This window comes from Vigna angularis, chromosome 3, assembly GCF_016808095.1.
Source record: "Vigna angularis cultivar LongXiaoDou No.4 chromosome 3, ASM1680809v1, whole genome shotgun sequence".
Taxonomy (NCBI): domain Eukaryota; kingdom Viridiplantae; phylum Streptophyta; class Magnoliopsida; order Fabales; family Fabaceae; genus Vigna; species Vigna angularis.
In genome coordinates, this window is record NC_068972.1 from 24,880,952 (window position 1) to 24,902,786 (window position 21,835).

The window sequence follows — 21,835 nt, forward strand, 5'->3', positions numbered from 1 at the left end:
AAAGGAAGAATCTGTGAAAGTGAATTGATTCATAAAGTTGCTTATGATGAAGCAAGTTCAAAACCTCTAACAAGTTCATAATCTCTATAAGAACAAACTCAAGATTCTTAGAAACATGTGCTTAATGAGGAGTATAAATCTATGCAAGACAATAAGGTTTGGGAACTTGTTCCATTACCAGAAGGTATGAACCCCATTGGTAATAAATGAATATTTAAGACCAAAAGGGATTCTAATGGTAATATGGAGAGGTATAAAGTTTGTCTTGGGGCGAAGGTGATGCGATCATAGATAGGACAAAGGTTGAAGAGAATACAGGGATAGAAGCATGGCTAAAGGAAATCACCTTATTTCTTGCCTCCTTTATACGTTTGTACAAAAAGAGTAGAATAGGTTTCTTGGCTTGTATTTGCATCTTTTGTGTTCTTTTGTTATTTTTAGTTGTAGAGAAACTTATAAACTCTTATTTTCTTTATAGTACAAGCAATGTGAGACTTCATATAGTTTGGACTTAAAAGAAAAGAAGAAATAAATAGGCTTTCTCATTTTGTTGTTTGTAGTGCAAGTAATCATGCATAGTTTGTAGTTTTTGATTTCTAGACTTTCTAGGAAGCTTATAGACCCTTTAGGAATGGAAGAATTAAGAGATGTGGGATTAAAAGCACTTGAAAACATGGTTGTCCAGACTTGGAAGCATTCCAAGTCCCACATCCCCTAAATCTCTCCACTAAACTCGTCCTTAAGGCTATATAAGCAACCTAAGGGTCTCTTTTGTACACACCTTTGAATTGAATGAATTTTAAGAGTGATTTGCATTATTGCTTATCTTCTTTTGAGATAGAAATTTGTCTCTAAGTCATATTTTGGACCTTATCTTATGCAAAGCAAGTGGTGGTCCAACCTTGGCACTCATCTTGGATCATTTCAAGTGACGTGTTCTCAAGTTCATAAGTTCTCTCTTCCTTATCTCTTCCATTTTAAATCTTTTCAATTTCCATTTCTTAATTGTCCTTAGGCTAGTTCTATCTAAGAATGTTATTCCGTATCAGAAGGGCTATACTCAAAAGAAAGGGGTTTGTATGTTGATGACATACTTGAAACTTTTAACATGAAGGATAATAAATGAGGGGATTATCTAGTTGCTAACGGAGATAAGTTCAATCTCAATCAATGCCCAAAAGGAAATTTAAAAATTTCAATAAATGCAGAAGATTTTGTATGTATCAGCGGTATGGAGTTTGAGGTATGTCCAAGTATGTACGCATCGCGATATAGCATACATAGCTGGAGTTTTAGGTAGATATTTAAGCAATTCATGAATGAATCTTTGGAAACAATCAATAAATTTATGAAAAGTTTTTTTTTCAAGAGAACAAAGGTTTATAAGCTCACGTATATAGCGTCAGACCAGTTAGTGATCCTTAAATATTCTGACATAATTATGTAGGATGCCAATATAGTTTAAGATGCACTTCAGGTTACATTTTCATGCTAGCTAGTGGAGTGGTTTCTTGGCCTAATACTAAGCAAAACCTTATGGCTTTATCCACTATGATTGCAGAATTTATAACATCATATGAGGCATCAAATCAAGGTATATGATTGTTTTTTGTCACAAGGATGGGTATTGTGAAAGGAATTGAAAGACCATTTAGGTTATACTGTGACATCAAATTAGTTGTTAAAGAAAGCGTACAAAGTGAATGGGTTTCCATAAAACACATAGGGACAAACTCATTGATGGTATATCCTCTAAATAAGACTCTTACACCCAAAATCTTTCATGAGTATATTGCTCATATGAGTGTTTTATAGTTTGAGGAATCTTTGGTTCAGTGGGAGTTAGTCATTTGTGTGTGTTTGTGTTCTATGTTTGGTTTTCATGTATGCATACATTCTGAATTATTATTCAGAAATTACACTTTGTATATTAAGGTTATTGTATATTGATCTCATTGAGATAAAGTAAGAACCAGTTGAAAATAGACGTGTACAAGTCACCTTCGTATAATTTTCATGCTACAAATTTCATGATAAATCCATGTCATTTGGTTATGTTAGCATTAGTAATCATTGTCAGATTTGATTGCGATTGGTGCAATAAAAACTGCTTTGGTTCTTTATGTGGATATAACCATTGGACGAGAGTCCTTTTGGATATACTCAAAGTATATATGACAATTTTGAGTTCATAAAGTCTAACACAATTGTAAGAATTTATATGAATATATATATATATATATATATATATATATATATATTTGTGATCAGTGAAAGATTGTTAGCAATTTGGGTCATTCATAAATATATATATATATATATATATATATATATATATATATATATATATATATATATATATATATATATATATAAGAAAATCAATAAATGTGTTAGGATCGTTATATTTTATTAGCCAACTTTATAAAGTGATCTAATTAAGTAAATATGGCCAAGGGCAAATATGTCATGAAAGGTTTATTGTGTAGAGACCAACAATAATTTTAATTTGTTGAAGAAACCAAATTATAATTATTGAAACTTAGGAAAAGTAACTGTCAAGGGTTACATAAGGGGGTCATGGTCTCATTTGTGAGCACACTCATATTTCCTACTTCTTTATCCTCATCCTTATCAGAGGAAAAAATACAAAGAGAACCTAAGATACTCTATAGAGGGAAGATCAGAGACCAATTAAAGGTTGATTACTAATTGTTCTCAATAGTTAATCTTTCAAGTAGGCTTCTGTTTCCTATTCTATATATATAAGGAATTAGGAAATGCTCTATTTAAAAAAGGTTTATTGCTCTTAATTATTGATCTGTAATTCATAAATTCTAACATGTTTGTGTTGTACATTGATTTTCTAGTATTAAGAATATAGATGTTTCTAGGGAAGGTGGTCTGTCGATCAGTTCTAATTCCTTAACTGATATATCTTCTTTGATGATGTTATTCATATTTTCGATAGTTTACAACACTTAGACTCACCTCATTGTAGTTCTAAGGTATATCTTAATTTTTTGACATCTAAGAAAGCTCATTTGGTCGAGAAATTGAAAATAGTCTCTAAATAAAATAATATATTTTATAAGAAAGAAGATTTTAATTTTGAACAGGATGATAAATCAGTTCAAACTATAAGAAATCTAGTCAAAATAGGTTAAAGAAAATTAATACTAAAATCTTCCAAAACACAAAAAATTGTAAAGAAGACTAATGAGTATTAAAGGTATTTGTGTTATTATTTCAAAAAACATTTTATGAATTTTGAAATGTTTTTATCAAAAATTTCATTCAAAAAATTTATTTCAGAACACATTTCATACATTCCAAAAATTTTGTTTCAAAAATAACATTATGAAAATTGTGTTACATAAATTTTTGTTCTCAAAATTTCCTTCTAAAAGTGCTGTCCCAGAAATTCCAAAAAACTTATTCTGGAAACCTTCCGAATTGTGTATTCCGAAGTCACCTTTTCACAGGGCAAATGATCATGGATTTATTTTCAGGGTGGCTTTTATGAGCTCTCACTCAAGCAGAGTTTATGTTCCACTTGATCCTAATGTATTCTCCGGAGAGTTCACTAGCAAAATCTACTAGGAGAATTTGGGGTGTAGAAATCGAATGAGTTTTTCACTTTTCTTGGAACATTTTTCACAATCTGTGCTGCTCAATTCCACATTTAGCAGTGGCATTGTCCTGGCAAATATAATGAAAACATAACAAAGTTACTATTACAGACTTTGTTTCTGCTATTTGCTAAGCCCTTCTGTATTCCGTGACACGTTTTTCGTTTATTATTAGAACATTAAATATCATTTTCTGAGTTTTACATTGCCATATAGGATATGATATCAATAACTTTTTTCTCTATAATGCTAAATATTCATTCAAATTTCTTCATTTTTTTATATATATCTTTTCAATATTCAAATTTAATTTATTATATATAAACTAGAGTAATTAATTTGTATAAATTGAAATTATAATTATAAATAAAAAATGTTTCTCTTAGTAATAAAATTTATCTGATACTGGAGGAAAGATGTTTTGGACTGAGAACTTTATTAACTGAGGCTTATTTGTGAGAGTCAAGTGAGAGGACAAATGTCTTAAACAAAAAATATATTGACTAGTGTTTGATATTTGATTTTTAAGTGTGGTAAGAGATTAAATGTCTCTAGAATGAGAACTACAAATTAAGACCTTGTTTGTGTTTTAAAAATTACTCATAGGTGGTTTTCAATTATCAAAATTTAGGAATAATGAATGTGTGAAGTAATCTTAAAATGACTTTATGAGAAAAGACAAGATTTTTAAGTTTGTCCATTTGTGATCTACTTTTTTTTCTTTTTTTCAGAAGTCTATTGTGAAAAGCTTTTATATGTTTTATTTATAATGAAAGAAAGTATTTTTGGAAAAAATTTTCATATATTTTGTGATTTTAAACACTGTTTATTTTCAAAATTACGGTTTTTACTTTATTAAGTCTCACAGAAGTCAATGTTGAAAAATATACATTATAGAGTGGTCAATATTTAAAGATGGTTGGGAATAATCTTTTAATTTTATGTTTATTTTTTCAATAAATTTTATGATTGTAAAGTAATGATTTTTATTGAGATTTAGAATTAAATAAAAATAAATTTTTACTTTAATTATGTAATTTGTGTTAGTTATATATATTAGAAAAAGAAATAAAATTGATTTTCAAATGACCGTCATTGAGACTTAGTGAAACATTTTCCAAAGAAATAATAATAATAAAAAAAATTATTAGTACTAATAATATATATATATATATATATGTGTGTGTGTGTTAATAATAATAATAATACAAAAATATTAATAATATAAAAACATATGTGTCAAACCGTTAAAGTCGTGCTCTAGGGACATGATTTCCCTATTTTCACCACATCAAATTGAAAGTCAGTGCTTTGAGAATACAAATTCTTCTCATATTTCAACCGAAGTCACAACTTTGAATTTTATATCTAAATTGAAAGTCATCTTTATATAAACACAGTTTAACTGAAATCGTCTTCCCACACTACTTTTTATGACAAGAAAAATAAAATTAAAAATCGTTATTCCTTAATATGACTTCAAATCAATCTAACATGCAGAGAGAAATAGTGTGTATTAGACACGACTTCTTCAAGTATCCTCTTTTATACGGCTCAAGCAATAATAATTTTAGAATCTACCTATTTACATAACTGCACCCATTGTATGTATGTTGAACAATCATGTTATCTAGATAATGAATGTCAACATTATATCTTTCATATATCCATATTTCAAGCACATGATGGACCACTTACAAGAATGGAGCAAACAAAATGCTTTTTTAAAATCTATGTTGTCTGACTTTTGTGTTTTGCAAATAATTTTCGTTTGCCCACCTGTAGCAATGGGATGGTGTTAACTAATGTGACCAATTCTGAATAAATACCTCATGTAAATAATACCTCATATAATTATTATTATTATATGTTGTTCTACTTACGGTTCAATGCACATTTATCGTTAATTGTAGCGAGGAGTTGTTACTTCAAAATAAAATTGAGATGAAAATCGTAAACAGGTTTCGAATATCTCCTGCTCCCTTCTTTCTCATTCTCGAAGCTCCATCCCAAAATCTCCTAATAGCATTATGGGCTCCATGTTTCTCCCTCACTCACCCAAGTTATTTTCCCCCTTTCTCGCTTTTTTTTTTCATTTGTCCCTTTCCTTTCTCACTCATACTCACTGTCGCTCACTGCTTTGGTCGTTGCCACCTAGCAGTGTTCCCTTTGCCTTAAACCCTTGGTGCCGCTCACCACCACCCAACATTAGGAAGAGCACCGTCCACGAAGAAGTAGATCTCTCGTAGAAGACCAGGTCCAACGATTCGAGATCTGCTCATTTGTATTTTTTTTGTTTTGTTTTAATTTGTTGATTTTGGCTGATAAAGTTGCATTATTATTGGGTTGTTGAGATCTGTTCTTGACTGAGTAATGTTCTATTCTTATGTTGTTGAGATTTGTTCTTTAGTGACACAATGGTTTGTTCTTTGTATGCAAAGTTGTATTTTAATAAAGATGGTCTTAGTGCATAAGAAGCACTTGCAGCAATGGGTGGGTAATAAATAATGTAGAAGCCAAAGACAGAAAAAAAACAAAATCGGAGACAAAAATCCAATGAGGACACACCCCATGGTCTCAAAGTGTTACTCCCACATTCAGGAATAATCAGCAATAATACCATCACCATTCCAACATCCATGACTAGACAGAAAACCCTAGTGGCCTTTGTGATAACAAAAAGCCAAGACAGAATATCAGCATTATTGATCATCACAGAAACAAGTGTCCCTATATCATCCTCTGCAACAATTTGAACCAAATGGACAGAAAACGAAAAAGAAGCTACAGAAGTTAAATACCTCTACAATCGGCTCAAGCATTCCACGACCACCCTCTCATGCACAAACATTAGAAATGTCATCCCTGCAGTTTCAGCACAAACAACATAACTTACAGTTCTTAATCTATCCTTTTCAATTTATTAAACTAAGAAATTTAAAGGACCAGATTGATGCAGTTTTCACATAACTGTAGAGTATCTTGATTACTCATGGCTAATGTCCTTCGGCGTCATGAAAATCGAAATCAGTGATACTGAACATGACATGTAATATAATAATAATAATATATATCTAAAATAATAAATCCAGCATTTGAGACAAGATACATACACGTAATACTACAATACCAGCGTCCACAAATGATCATAATTCAAGGCAAATTGAATTGAATTTCTATACAGAGGAAAGGGAGGGGTTTTCTTTTCCCAATTTCAGTTTCCTTAGTCGAAGATCACCGCAATCCAAGCCGCAACCGCACTGCGGGGAGACGAAGAAGTTATCAAGGGAAAATGAAGCGGAAGCGACGCCGACGGAGAAATCGATGTCGTCGCCGACGCGAACGACGTTGAGAATGTTGAGCCAGAAGAAGAGGACCTTCACACTTATCCCGTGCAGTTCTGTTAGCCTGCCGTCGGATATGTAGCCCGTGATGGTTTTCTGGTAATTCAACTGGTAAGAACCTTCGAGGGAGAAACTGCACGAACCGTTCAGATCGGCGCGGAATTTACCGCTGGACGGGTCCAGTTCGTAGCCGATCACTCCTTTCGGAAGAAGGCCCTCCGGAAAGTGAAATCTCTCCAGCATCTCGTACGCCGTTGGTGCGCCGGTGACGGCGCCGATCGTCGGCGAGAAGAGGAGAAGGAGGAGGAGGGCGCTGAAAGACATACTCAGTTCTTGGAATTGGATTGAGATTTGGTTAATTCATTTGGAGACTCTAGCACCATGATTTTGTATCTCCTGCGATTAGGGAATCAACGAAACGTCGGCGTTTTTTAATGACAAGGGAGAACCGTTGGATACGCCACGTGACTTTTTATATTGGATGGTTGAAGATGATGATACTGATTGCCTGGCCTTTATTCCGGCACGAATCTCGAACCCTTTTCTATATTTTATTAATTTTGCTAACAATATTGTAACAGTATTCACCTGCTACACCGAATCACCACCGAGATCTAGAGCGATGAACTCAGAGACCCCCTTTTGCACACTTTTCTCAAAACATATCTGGATCTTGATTTGGTCCTTCGGACATCCGGTAAAATTTAAGTGGATTAAAGAATTTTGAAGTGAGCTTGAATATTTTGAGGAGGAGAGAATAATTATGAGGAAGTATATATGTATATATTGAAATACAACGTGTATTTATACTATTTATAGAATTTTGGGTAATATAATTTATGGGATAAATTAATAATATTAAAAGATATAATAATTTTTATTAAATACTTTTTGTAAATATATAATATTAAGAAATATTACGATATATGATATCTAATCATATTATAGATATTTAGTGTAATAATATATGAATATGTGCATCAATAAATATATTTTAGAATATTTCTTAATCACTTTAGGTTAATAAAGTTGAATGATCATAGTCGGGTTATATGACTTTGTTGGGCTAAGTATGTATATAAAACTCCAATTTCATAAGTTTGATTTTCATGTGAGAAGTGTTTATTGCAATTATGACTAGTGAGTTGTGGCTTAATTTTAGGTTTTGTAGATGGGTTGAGTTGTAAATGGTCACCTTTAACCATGTGAGTGGATTTGGGCCGACTCTCTTACCAAGTAAATGATAGCTTTATTAGTGACGATAGACTATTAATGAGGGGTTTCTCTAAAAGGTCACAATAATTGTCTTGAGGTATTTTCTACTGTGGAACCTAGGCTCCATCACAATTTTATTTTTTAAAATGCACTTCTAAGGGTAGAAAAATAAAGTATTTAAAATGTTTTTTACTACGACTCTTAATTGATGTGAGACTATTGGGCATGATAAAAGTGATGTTACTTTTATGCATCCATATTGTCCAAACTATAGCAATTCAGATACACTTTCACAAATTGATACTTTTATTGGTTAGCCCTAAATTGTTGGAAGTGATTTTTTTGCTACATTGTGATGTGTTGTGATAATTCCCAACCATTTGTCACACATGTTTCAAATTTTCCGTATTGATATATAGTTAAAGAACAATTAGAGAATAGGTGTTGAACTATTTCCTCGCCCTTCCAACACATGACACATTCTCAACTTACGACATCCACTCGTTTTTTGGTTAGATTTTCACAAGTTACAATTTGTTTAACAATACTTTCCTAGAAAAATGTAAAGCCTTTGGTGATGCTTTGATATTCCAAAATTGTTCATATTGATTTGTATCTTCCCTTATAGTTCATTTTCTAATTTTATTATATGTTGATTTCAATATGTAAATGTTAGTTTTACTATCCTTCCAAACTCACTCGTCTTCCTTCATTATATCTATTAAACTCTTGCCTAACTCATTCATTAAAATATCAACCTTTGATATCTCCTATTTGAACCATTCTCTTCCCCATTCCAAAGACCCATTGTTGCAAAACCCCTTTCTCCTATTGTTGCATCCTTGGAAAAAGAATTTGCATAAAACCTTTGATACTTTTTTAGAAGGAAACCTAGTTAAGCCATTTATCTTCCTAAAACAAGATCTTATTGTTACCAATGAGGAGCATTGGTGTCTTGAATATATTATGGTTTTGATGATGCTACAAGATGAAGAACGTGAAGAATTTTGTTGTATTTATTTAAAAGCATTTTGTAGAATTAATTGTATAGGAATTACTTTGTTGATGTAAGAACACTTAAAAGTTTTCCTGTTTAAAGAGTCTTTGCACAGATAATCGATTATTTGGTATAATAATCGATTATTGCTCAGAATAATCGATTATCACTGTCTAATTTAATATTGTCCAAGTTGCACAAATAATTGATTATCCCTTAGAATAATTAGTGCAGTTATTTACTTTTTGCTTATGATCAAAAAGAGGGAGAAAACTTCTAATTAGTGAAGTTATTACTAACATGTTTATATATTTGTAAGTCTGAAATCTGTGCAGGAAATTAGAAATGCTTTTAAACAAGGGATTTTTTATCATCATCAAAAAGGGGTGAGATTGTTACCAATGAGGAGCATTGGTGTCTTAAAGATATTATGATTTTGATGATGCTATACAAGATGAAGAACGTGAAGACTTTTGTTGTATTTATTTAAAAGCATTTTGTAGAATTAATTGTATAGGAATTACTTTGTTGATGAAAGAACACTTAGAAGTTTTCCTGTTTAGAGAATCCTTGTGCAGATAATCGATTATTTTGTATAATAATTGATTATTGCTCAGAATAATCGATTATCATTGTCTGATTTAACATTGTCCAAGTCGCGCAAATAATCGATTATCCCTCAGAATAATCGATTATCACTTTTTGAAAACCCCATAATAGACACAAATAATCGATTATCACTTATGATAATAGATTATTTGTGGCAGTTAGGAGATGTCTTTTCAATTTCTGACCTTGCACGAACCTTAGGCTATAAATAGTGTTTTCCACAACTCTTAGGAAGTATCTTTTCATTTTGAGAGTATTAGAGCTATGTGCCTAAGGGAAGCTCTCTGAGAGTGAAAAGGGATCTATGCCATTTGAGAATACAGTTTGTTTGAGGAAGTTCTCAAGTGATAGTGTTTACTCTTGTAAAGTCTTGTGAATAGGAGAAGCTCGCGCTTTATGTGTCAAAGGTCGGAGCGATTCTCTTCAAGTTGGCAGGGTTGTCTCTTCCGGTTCGTTTGTCGAAGGAAGGTTATTTTGTTCGTTTTTCGAACGAAAGGTTTTTGTTGTTCTTAATTTCTATTTATCTTATTGTAATTGTTAAACTGATTTTAGTGAAAAAGTTAATCATTCGTTATAGTGATTAACGACTGGATGTAAAATCTTTTAATTCGAACCAAAATAAAAATCATTTGTGTGATTTTTCTCTTCCCTACACTCTTTAAACTTTTAGCACATCAACTGTTCGATAAAAGTTTTGCAAGAAAATTAAAAGGAACCATTTTATTGATCGAACACGCTTTTCCGCTCTTAACCATCGATTTCGTTTTAACTCTGTTGTGCAAAATCGGTACCGATTGGTAAAACACTTATTTCCTCTTCCCCTAAACCAAAAAACATTATTATCAACCTAATTTTCTCTTTGTTCCTTTTTACATGATTTCCTTAACTCTCTCCACCACATGGATTCATAATTACTTTTACGTGTAGATTTAAAGTTTCTCCAAGAACTATTCTTATTTCTCTTTGCCATCTATCTTTCCACAAGCTATGTTTATCATTTTTCCAATCATCATCTCCATCTTCCTAATAAAGCTATGTTAAAAGATTCTAAAACTCTAATTCCTAGGTCACCTTCTTCTTTATATTTACACATATCTTCCCAACTTACCCATGCAATTTTCCTACAACTATATCCCCAACTCCATACAAATTCCCTTTGAATTCTATTAATTTCATCCCTAACTTTTGATGGCATAAGTAAAACAATGGAAGGTTGTAATGATTGATTTTAAAAGAATGATTATGCTAGCAAAGGATAGATACTTTCTTCTCCATTTAGCAAGTTTCTTTCTAATCTTACTTATCACACCATTCCAAAAATCACTCTTCCTATTATTTCCCCCACTGGCATGCCTAAATATATGAACGGAATAGACATTTTGATGCAATTTAGTGTAATTGAGAATCTTTCTAATGTGTATTGATTTACCCCAACTCCTCCCAATTAAGATTTATAAATGTTTACCGTCAACCCTGATGCTATTTCAAAGATTCGAAGGATGCTCTTAATAGTCATTATATTGTGAATATCAATTTGACACAAAAAAAAATTATCATCAACAAAGTATGGCATATTCACCCTATTTTATTCTTTCCAACCTTTATCCTTTATAGTTTATTTTTTGAGTTGCTTGCCTGACTTCTCTAGCTAAACCTTCTTCCAGAATTAAGAATAAAAATGACAACTAGTGCACAAATAAATTTTTATATATATTATGTCGGTTATAATTTACTTGACATAATAAGTGATGCAAAGATTGAATTGTAAATATAATAAAAAAATGTATGTCAATTATCACTAGAATCGACATAGAAAACTGGTAAAAGACCGCTAGAATCGACATAGAAAGTGGGTGTGGTTATAATTTCCTAATGAATTAAAATATTTTATATGTGATTTATATCTAGAACCAACATAGAAAGTGGGTGAATATATTATTTTAAATTTTAAAAACAGACATTATGTTAGTTTTTCGCTGTAATCAACCTACAATATTTAATTTTCATATTCCCTCTTCTCCCCCTTATGTTGCATTTCCCTGTTCTACTTGTTCTATTCTCCTCACTCATTACTTTTCCTCTTGCTTGTGGGTCTCGTCTTCTCCCTCTCTCTAGTGGCCGCTTTTGTTCTTGCAAAGGTCACTCTCACTAGTGTCATTCTCACTCTCGCAGACCCTTAGTGTTCTCACAATCGCTCTCACAAATTGAGTTTAAGGCTTGAGTCTTTCCTATCTCATGTTAGAATAAACAAAAACAGAAAAACAGATTCAGTGTATTTCAACTACTATAAAAGCAGAAAAATCAGAATATACAGTTTACTTACTCAGTACCTTGTGTGTGCATTCTTTGTTTTTTCTCTCTACTCTGATAATCATCTTCTTCATCTCTGAGTTGCGTTTGCAGAGAGCAAACCCTAGCAGAGCTTCATTCTCTCGGCTCCCTCTCTCTCTAGAAAACTCTGAACCTTGCTTTCTCTCTCTTGCTACGTAGGATTAGTCACTTAATCCTGCTTTCTCACTTTTACCTCTTTCACTTTATGGTTTCTCATTTTTGCCCTTCTCACTAATATGGTATCAAGAGCGTAGGTTCTGTGCGTGTACAGTGGGTGTGTGATTGGTGATTGGAATTGTGTATATCCAGAAGTGGAGAAAGAAGGTTTCTTTGGGTGTGGGTAAATCAAAGAAATTGTAAGAAGCTAGCAAGAAAGTGATGGCAGGCATTGAAGGAATACAGGGGCCGTTGCCTGTGTTTGATGGGAAGTTATTTGATGACTGGCGCATCAAGATGCAAGCAATTTTTGGTTTCCAAGATGTGTCAGAAGTGATAGAAGATGGGCTACCTGAATTGGGTGCAAGACCCACTGAAGAGGAGAAAAGAAGTTACAAACTGCAAGTGAAACTGGACAGCAAGGCCAGGTTTTTGTTGTATCAATGTGTTAGCCCAAAGATCTTTAACAAGATCTCTAAGGCTGCTACTGCCAAGGAAGTGTGGGACATTCTAGTGAAGATGTATGGTGATGGAGACAAAAACAAGAAAGTGAAATTACAGGCACTGAGGAGGCAGTTTGAGGTTCTGATCATGGATAAGGGTGAAACCGTGGCAGAATACTTTGATAAAGTTCAAGAATTGGTGAATAAAATGAGAGCATGCAAGCATGCAATTTCAGATGAGTACATTATTGACAAAATCCTAAGAACTCTAACCCCCAAATTTGATCATGTGGTAGTGGCTATTGAAGAAGCCCGTAATCTGGAGTCTATGGAGATTGAGGACCTGCTGCACTCATTAGAAGCTCATGAGTATCGCATCAATGAGCGCAAGCAGTGCCAAGAACAGGCCCTACAGGCCAGATCTCAATTTAAAGGGAAAAAGGGTTCAAGAAATGGAGTAAGGGCAACAAGAAAGGTAAAGACCCACAGGAACAACAAGGGGAAGATTCCAGTGAATCTGTGACAGTGAAAAACCAGAAAGCTAGTGGAGATTGGAAGTTTGACAAAAAGAAAGTGAAATGCTATAATTGTCAAAAACTTGGGCATTATGCAAAAGAATGCTAGAAAGGGGAAGGTGCTAAAAACAAACCAAAAAAGAGGGCTAATTTGGCCCAGGAGGATGAGTCAGATTCGGAGGCTGTGATGTTGATGGCCAACATTGGAGAGGAACAGCCAGAGAGCACAACATGGTACTTGGATTCTGGTTGTTCCACCAATATGACAGGGAGGAAGGACTGGTTTGTGAGGATGCAAGGAGTTGTACAAGGGAAGATCCGGTTTGCAGATGACAAAAGTCTGACTGCAGAAGGGTCTGGGAGAGTTGTTCTGAGAGATACAGAGGGCAAAGAAGTGATAATTGAAGAGGTACTGTATGTACCAGGACTGAAAACGAATCTGCTGAGCTTGGGACAACTGTTACAGAAGGGATATGTGATGAAAATGGAGAACATATGTCTCAGCATTTTCAATCAACATAAGAAGATGATTGTGCAGGCTCAGCTGTCACAAAACAGGACCTTTAGGGTGGTAATGAGTGCAGTAAAACATCAATGTTTCACTACAACAGAAAAGAAAGAGGAATGGCTGTGACATCTCAGGTTTGGACACCTAAATTTCAGGGATTTATCACTATTAAGCCAGAAAAATATGTTGAGTGGCTTACCTAAGGTGGAAATTCCAGAAACAGTGTGCAAAGAGTGTGTCCAATGCAAGCAGACCAAGGGCAGTTTTTAGAAGATCTTACCCCAGAAGTCAACAGAAAAATTAGGGGTGGTATATTCAGATGTGTGTGGCCCTATACAAGTAGAAACACCTGGGGGCAGCAGGTATTTTCTACTGTTTATTATTGAGAGACAATGTGAGAGGAAGATTAAAGTGTTGTAGACAGATGGAGGAGGAGAATATACCTCCACTGAGTTTAAAGAGTGGTGTGAAAAGGAAGGGATAGTGCATGAAGTTACCCCTCCTTATACACCACAGCACAATGAGGCAGCAGAGAAGAAGAACATAACCATATTAAATATGGTTAGATTCATGCTGAGAGTAAAGGGCTGCCTAATTTCCTGTGGGGTGAGGCTGTGTTGACAGCCACATATGTTCTGAATCTGTCTCCAACAAAGAGACTGAATGGGTTGACACCTGAGGAAGCATGGACAAGGGTGAAACCAGATGTTAAGCATCTGAAATTTTTTGGCTCTATATGCTATAAGCATGTACCTGACCAATTGAGAAAGAAATTGGATGACAAGGGAGTGCCACTGATTTTGGTAGGTTACAATGCCACTGGAGGTTACAAACTGTATGATCCTATAGTAGGAACAGTTTGCATCAACAGAGATGTTGTGGTGGATGAGGCTGGAGTATGGCAGTGGGAAATAGGTGAGCAGGAACCATCAACCATTAATCTGGAAGATGCTACTGCTGGAGAGGAGATAGAGAAGGACAGAAGGGATGACAATAGTAGAAGGTCATCAAGAGTTACATAACTACCAGCACATCTAAGAGACTATGACTTATCCTATGAGGCAACACTCACATCAGAAGGCAACTTTGTTCACTTTGCCTTAATAGTAGAGGCTGAACCAGTTGAATTTGATGAAGCTGTGAAAGATGAAAGGTGGTATAAGGAAATGCAGGAAGAGATTGACTCTATAGAGAGGAATCAGACCTGGGAGTTGGTTGATCTACCCTCTAACAAGAGGCCCATAGCATTAAAGTGGGTTTATAAGTCAAAGATAAACCCACAAGGTGTGGTTGTAAGACATAAGGCAAGGCTGGTTGCTAAGGGTTTTCTACAAAAAGCTGGAGTTGATTATGGAGAAGTATTTGCTCCTGTAGCCAGGGTAGAGACAATCAGGTTGGTGGTGTCACTAGCTACTAAATGTCACTGGTCATTACACCGGTTGGATGTGAAGTCAGCCTTCCTAAATGGAAGGCTCGAAGAGGAAGTATATGTTGTACAACCATTGGGATTTGAGGTTAAAGGGCAGCAGGACAAGGTGTACAGGCTGAGAAAGGCTCTTTATGGGCTTAAATAGGCTCCAAGAGCTTGGAACCAGAGAATTGATGGGTTCATGAGCAGCATTGGCTTTGAGAAGTGTGTTTCAGAACACAGGTTGTATGTGAAGTGCTGCCAACACAATGGCAGACCAGAGAAGCTAATAGTATGCCTATATGTTGATAACCTATTAGTCACTGGGAGCTGTGAGGAACTGGTTTCAGAATTCAAATTTCAAATGTTGAGTGAATTTGAAATGAGTGACTTGGGAAAGCTCAGCTATTTCCTTGGAATAGAATTTACCGAGACTGAGAGTGGAATTGTGATGCACCAGTCCAGATATGTTCTAGATCTACTAAAGAAGTTTGAAATGGTGCATTGTAATGCTGCTAATACCCCAGCTGAAGTGGGACTGAGACTTGAGAAGAAGCCAGATGAAGAAGCTGTAGATCCAACAGCTTACAGAAGTATTGTTGGGAGTTTGAGATACCTCTGTAACACAAGACCTGACTTGAGTTACAGTGTTGGAGTGGTGAGTAGGTACATGGAATGCCCCAGAATGTCACACTTGAATGCTGTCAAACGCATTCTAAGATACTTGCAGGGCACTCACTCCTATGGAATACTACTAAGAAGAGGAGAGACTGGAGAAGAAGTGCAAATCACTTCTTACTCAGATGTAGATTGGTGTGGTGATAAGGAAGACAGAAAAAGCACGGCTGGGTATATCTTTTTCATGGGAGGAACTCCAATTTCCTGGAGTTCAAGAAAGGAACCAGTGGTTGCCTTGTCATCGTGTGAGGCAGAATACATAGCTGCATGTGAAGCTACTTGTCAAGCAACTTGGCTGGGATTCCTATTAGAAGGGTTAAAAGTTGAGCTAATTGGGAGAGTGAGGCTACTTGTTGACAACAAGTCAGCCATAGATCTTGGTAAGCATCCTGCGTCTCACGGTAGGAGCAAGCACCCGTTTTCACTACATCAGAAACAAGTCAGTAGTGGGAGACTGGAGGTTATACACTACAGATCCAAAGACCAACTAGTAGATATACTCACCAAAGCGCTCAAAGGTGAACGCTTTCAGTCACTCAGAAAGCAGATTGGAATGGTGCGAGCTGAGATCAGTGAAGATCGCACCAGAAGGAGGGCGAAAACCTAGGGTTTCTACCGGAGAGGAGGAGATCGACCTAGGAAGAGCTTTCTCCAATTTTAATCGGTGGAAAGTGCTCATATGCTAAAAAGGAAGTGTTTATACTGATTAAAATCGGTCCAAAAGGCTCAGAATCGTAGGAGAAGAAATTTCACCGATTCAATCGGTGAAAACAGTGTTTTTTCTTCAAAAACATCATGTTTTGTTCGATTAAAGGTTTTTGTTTAGGAGGAGTGTTAGAATAAACAAAAACAGAAAAACAGATTCAGTGTATTTCAACTACTATAAAAGCAGAAAAATCAGAATATACAGTTTACTTACTCAGTACCTTGTGTGTGCATTCTCTGTTTTTTCTCTCTACTCTGATAATCATCTTCTTCATCTCTGAGTTGCGTTTGCAGAGAGCAAACCCTAGCAGAGCTTCTTTCTCTCGGCTCCCTCTCTCTCTCTAGAAAACTCTAAACCTTGCTTTCTCTCTCTTGCTACGTAGGATTAGTCACTTAATCCTGCTTTTTCACTTTTACCCCTTTCACTTTATGGTTTCTCATTTTTGCCCTTCTCACTAATATCTCAAGGGCACTCCATAGGTTTCAGTCTTCATCGCAGTGGTTTCACAATTATCCTTCATTGTTGTCTTCTCCCTCTCCTTCGCTTTGTTATGCTTCTTTTGATTTCCAGGTTAGAAATTATGATTTATGAAATTAGTTACCTAGCAACATATAGGTACTTGGCTATTTTTGTATCTATTGATTTATGATGTCATTTGTCAAACACAACAACGAAAAGGGAGATGAAGTGTAATAGGTAATGAATGACAGTGGTGGTGTTAAAGGTTTGAAGGTAACAAATAATTGTAGAATTAGGGTTTCATGAAAAATTTGAGAATGAGACTTTCTATGCTGATTGTGTTTAGAACTGGCATAAAATGTTGAAACTTTTTATATTAGTGGTGGTATCTTTGCAAGTTTCAAAACCGACATAAAATGTCTTTCCTACACTAGTGTGAAGCTTATTGTCTTGACCCTTTAGTTTGTATAAATTTCTCTATTGGGCTTCCATTAACTATGATGCAATCCTACCATGGCTTTTTGTGCTGAAACCATGGACCTCGAAGCAAAACTGTGGTGGTGATGCAATGAAACAGTGGAAGCAGCAGGACGAACTATAAACCCTAGGTGTGAAGCGGTATTCGGTGATGGAAGCGGTGTTTGGCGGTGTTTGTAACGATCCTACTGTATCTTTTCCTTCTAATTTTATCTACCTTTATAATGACCCCGCTCTATCTTTTTCTTCTAATTTTATATTCTGCTTTATTGACAACAACTACATTATCTAATAAACCTCTCCCTTAATAAAAGTGGACTGTTTTTTTTCTTTTAATCAATAATCTTATGTAGTACCTTATTGATTTTGTTTGAGAGAGATTTGGGCATTATTTTGTACAAGCTACCCACTAACGAAATAGACCTATATTCATTTAAATGGAAAACGTTTCTTCAACAACGCCATTTTGACAACAATTTGACAACGACACATGTCGTTATGTCATTTGTTGTTTTAAATGAATTTTTAAAAAAGTTGAGATTTGCTTTTGAGGGCATTTTTGGAAGAAGAAGATTGCTGAACCTGTTGGTGCCTTCATCTCTTACGAAAGTCTCTCTCTCTCTCAATCTCTTACGAAACTGTGGCCTTCATCTCTATCGATTCTCTCTCTCAATCTCTTACGAAACTATGTCTCTCTCTCTCTCTCTCTCTCAAGGATATCCATTCGAAACTCTGGCGCCACCGAAGTCCCCTTTCTTCGCCGTTGTTCGTTGGTGCTTGGATTCTCCATTCGAAAGTCTCAGTCCACCATTCGAAACTCTCGCTCCGCCACCGAAGTCATCTTTGTTCACCGTTGTTCGTTGGTGCTTGGGTCCACCTATTCTCTGCAGGAAGTACTTTGTCTCTGTGCGTCATTGAAGTCGTGGGAGGAAGTCTCGCTTGGGGCCACCCTTGGCATCTTTTCTCGAAAGGAGAGGTTTTTTCGCTGTCGTCGTTGTGCTTTTGGGTGTTGGGTGTGCTGGTGACTTTCTCTGCAGCGTGTTTTTCTTTTTTAATACAAAGGTATTTTGTATTCGCACACTTTGTATTCGCACACTTTCATATAAGCTAGATGAGATCCATCACATTTTTGCCATATATTCAATGACCTAATGTATTCATTGGTGTAGGGAACACATCCATTCACATGGAACTCAGTCACCCATTCACAAGAAATGCAAAAAGTCACAAACAAGAGCAATAACCACTATGGGAAGTAGTGTTTATCTAACTGGGGAGTACAGTTTAAGTTTCTATACAAATGAACCTTTTTCCTCTAGTAATCGATTACAAGACCCCTGTAATCGATTACCAGAGGAAAAAGGGTCATTTGTACAAACGCTTCAACTGTACTCCCCAACTAGATGAACACTACTCCCCAGGGTTATTTTTATGTCCTTATGGGTGATTTCTTCGAGTTTTTGCATGGATGTCTCATGTTGTTAATCATTGATGGGAAGCTTAGAAAAACGTTGTTTTTGGGAAATTAACTGCATCTACTAAAGTGGTCTAAAAATTATGAGTTAGTAATCATTTGAAAGATCTTTGAGTCTACATTCCAACAAAATAAGAATCAACTTATTTGGAGTTCGGTGGAGAAAGTTATGAGCAAAACAACCAGCAAAGGTCAGAGGTGGTAGAAATATATAAAATGTTAACTTTAAGGAATTAACTGCACCTACTGAGGTGTCCAAAAATTATAAATTAGTAGTCATTGGAAAGATTTTTTTAGTCTACTTTCTAAAAGAAAAAAGAATCACATCATTTGGAGGTCTGTGGAAAAAGTTATGATTAAAATAGTCAGCAAAGGTCAACGTTGACAGCATGGGTTATGCACCTCACCTCAATTGGAGAAAACCACCTAAATGGACATTTTTATTTTGAAGAAATCAATGACCTAACCTCATTATTGGTGCAGGGAGCTCACCGAATAACATTGAATTCACTCACCCATCTCAAAAAAGGAAAAATTCAACAAAAATAGAGAATGGGGAGCAATGTTCATCTAGCTGGGGAGTACAGTTGAAGTTTCTGTACAAATTACCCTTTTTCATCTGGTAATCGATTACAGAGGTCTTGTAATTGATTACCAAAGGAAAAAGGGTAATTTATACACAAACTTCAACTGTACTCCCCAGGTAGATGAACACTGCTCCCCAACTCTATTTTTCTGACCTTTGCTACTTGTTTTATTCTTAACTTTCTCCACCGAACTCCAAATGACTTGATTCTTGTTTTGTTGGAATCTAGACTCAAAGAGATTTCCAACAAAACAAGAATCAACTCATTTGGAGTTCGGTGGAGAAAGTTATGAGTAAAACAACTAGCAAAGGTCAGAGGTGGTAGAAATATATAAAACGTTAACTTTAAGGAATTAAATGCACCTACTCAGATGTCCAAAAATTATAAATTAGTAGTCATTGGAAAGATTGTTTAGTCTACTTTCTAATAAAAAAAGAATCACATCATTTGGAGGTCTGTGAAAAAGTTATGATTAAAATAGTCAGTAAAGGTCAAAGTTGACAGCATGGGTTATGCACCTCACCTCAATTGAAGAAAACCACCTAAATGGACATTTTTATTTTGAAGAAATCAATGACCTAACCTCATTATTGGTGCAGGGAGCTCACCGAATAACATTGAACTCACTCACCCATCTGAAAAAAAGGAAAAATTCAACAAAAATAGAGAATGGGGAGCAATGTTCATCTAGCTGGGGAGTACAGTTGAAGTTTCTGTACAAATTACCCTTTTTCCTCTGGTAATCAATTACAGGGGTCTTGTAATCGATTACCAGAGGAAAAAGGGTAATTTGTACACAAACTTCAACTGTACTCCCCAAGTAGATGAACACTGCTCTCCAAAGTCGTTTTTGTGTCCTTATAAGTGATCTTTTCTATTTTTTTTGCATGGATGACTCACCTTGCTCATCATTGATGGTATCAAGTGCTTCAAAACACAGTTTGGCCCACTGAATTGTGGATGAAACACATGTTGCTCATCATTGATGGTGTCAAGTGTATCAAAACACAGTTTCCGCCCATTCAATTGTGGAGGAAAAAACTTCTATAGGTGTTTGAACCAAGGTAGTTCAAGTTCATGACAATTTTTGCACAACTCGTAGAGGAAGAACTTATTAACTTCCGCAATCAATTTGATCGACAACCATCTTCTTAGATTACATTTCATTGTATACTGTTATGTATCTTTTCATTTCAAAACTTGTTGTTTCGTGAAATGTCATTACGTTTTTTATTAATGTATGTGCTTTTTAATATTGTTATAATTTTTCATTACTCAATACCCTTCATTATTTCGTTTATATTTGTTTAATATTGAAGTATTCCAACTTGAAGTGTTCCATTAATGATCCATCCATAAAACCTTCAAAAGATAGTCATAACGAATCCAAAATATTACTCGTGAGTGGTTAACCCACGTCTGGGTAGCACTCTTCAACTTTCGGTACAAAAGGAGATTTTTCTACTGGTAAGCGATTACCAGCTCCCTGTAATCGATTACAACAACATCAGTCCTGTGTCAATGGTGCAGGAACTCACCTCTCAACCCAGAAACACCTTAACTTGGTCTTTCAATGATGACGAACAAACAACTACAAAAAAAAATTAATATTTGTTGGTACAAATAACCAACGTAAGTGACAACCCAAAAGCAAGACACACCAAAAAAATGACGAACAGATGGAAGACCAAAATCCACTCCCCAAAATACGAATACCAAGACACGAAAAAGTTCATACCTTGTTCGAAGAACCATTGTCACCGAACGAACCCATTGCACAAAAAAGGTAACAACTTCCACCAAATCGACACCGAACGAGACAAGGGTAATCTCTAACTCAAAGAAAGAAACTCAATGTCCACAGAAACACCGAACGAGACAAGCGTAATCTACAACTCAAAGAAACAAACCCAATGTCCACAAAGATTCAAAGGAAAACAATGATGACAGGGAAGCAGGAGAGAGATGTTCAAAACAAAACAAAACCCTAAAAATGGAGGAGGGAGAACACTGCTATGAAGAGAGAAGTTGAAATGAAATTCAAATCCCTAAAATGGAGAGAGAAGACAGTGATAAAGAGAGAAGATAAAGTTCGAAAACAAAGAGGGCAGTTTCGGAATCCAAACTTCAACCCATTCCAAATCAAATTTTAAATTAAAAAAACATTCAAATTCGACCAATTAAAACTTGACACGTGACATTGTCAAATTTTTGTCAAATTGGCGTTATTAGAATATCGCGATCCCATTTAAATATGGGAAGTTCTCTACCTACTAAGTGTAATCAACAATGCATT

The 21,835-nt window shown here is 35.2% G+C and overlaps 2 protein-coding genes across 5 annotated transcripts; one reads left to right on the plus strand and one right to left on the minus strand.

Annotated features, from left to right (window-relative positions):
* Positions 1-6,174: 6,174 nt before the first annotated feature.
* On the minus strand, positions 6,175-7,367 carry LOC108345005 (uncharacterized). 4 transcript variants are annotated; one of them, XM_052875346.1, is made up of 4 exons: positions 6,746-7,367; positions 6,604-6,636; positions 6,434-6,497; positions 6,175-6,297 (listed from the first exon to the last, which is right to left on the minus strand). In XM_052875346.1, the coding sequence occupies exon 1, from the start codon at positions 7,298-7,300 to the stop codon at positions 6,809-6,811; it is 492 nt and encodes a 163-aa protein (XP_052731306.1). In that variant the 5' UTR covers positions 7,301-7,367; the 3' UTR covers positions 6,175-6,297; positions 6,434-6,497; positions 6,604-6,636; positions 6,746-6,808. The 4 variants fall into 4 exon arrangements, with proteins under 4 accessions (XP_052731306.1, XP_052731305.1, XP_052731304.1 ...); XM_052875345.1 differs by lacking the exon at positions 6,604-6,636; XM_052875344.1 differs by having other exon boundaries at positions 6,175-6,497.
* Positions 7,368-15,360: 7,993 nt separating this feature from the next.
* LOC108344004 (uncharacterized mitochondrial protein AtMg00810-like) lies at positions 15,361-16,443 on the plus strand. Its single transcript, XM_017582466.1, has one exon. The coding sequence runs from the start codon at positions 15,361-15,363 to the stop codon at positions 16,441-16,443; it is 1,083 nt and encodes a 360-aa protein (XP_017437955.1).
* Positions 16,444-21,835: the final 5,392 nt, after the last annotated feature.

Bases quoted from the DNA above. Each gene is read 5' to 3' on its own strand.
- LOC108345005 (XM_052875345.1), bottom strand. From the start codon at position 7,300: ATGTCTTTCAGCGCCCTCCTCCTCCTTCTCCTCTTCTCGCCGACGATC.
- LOC108344004 (XM_017582466.1), top strand. From the start codon at position 15,361: ATGAGCAGCATTGGCTTTGAGAAGTGTGTTTCAGAACACAGGTTGTAT.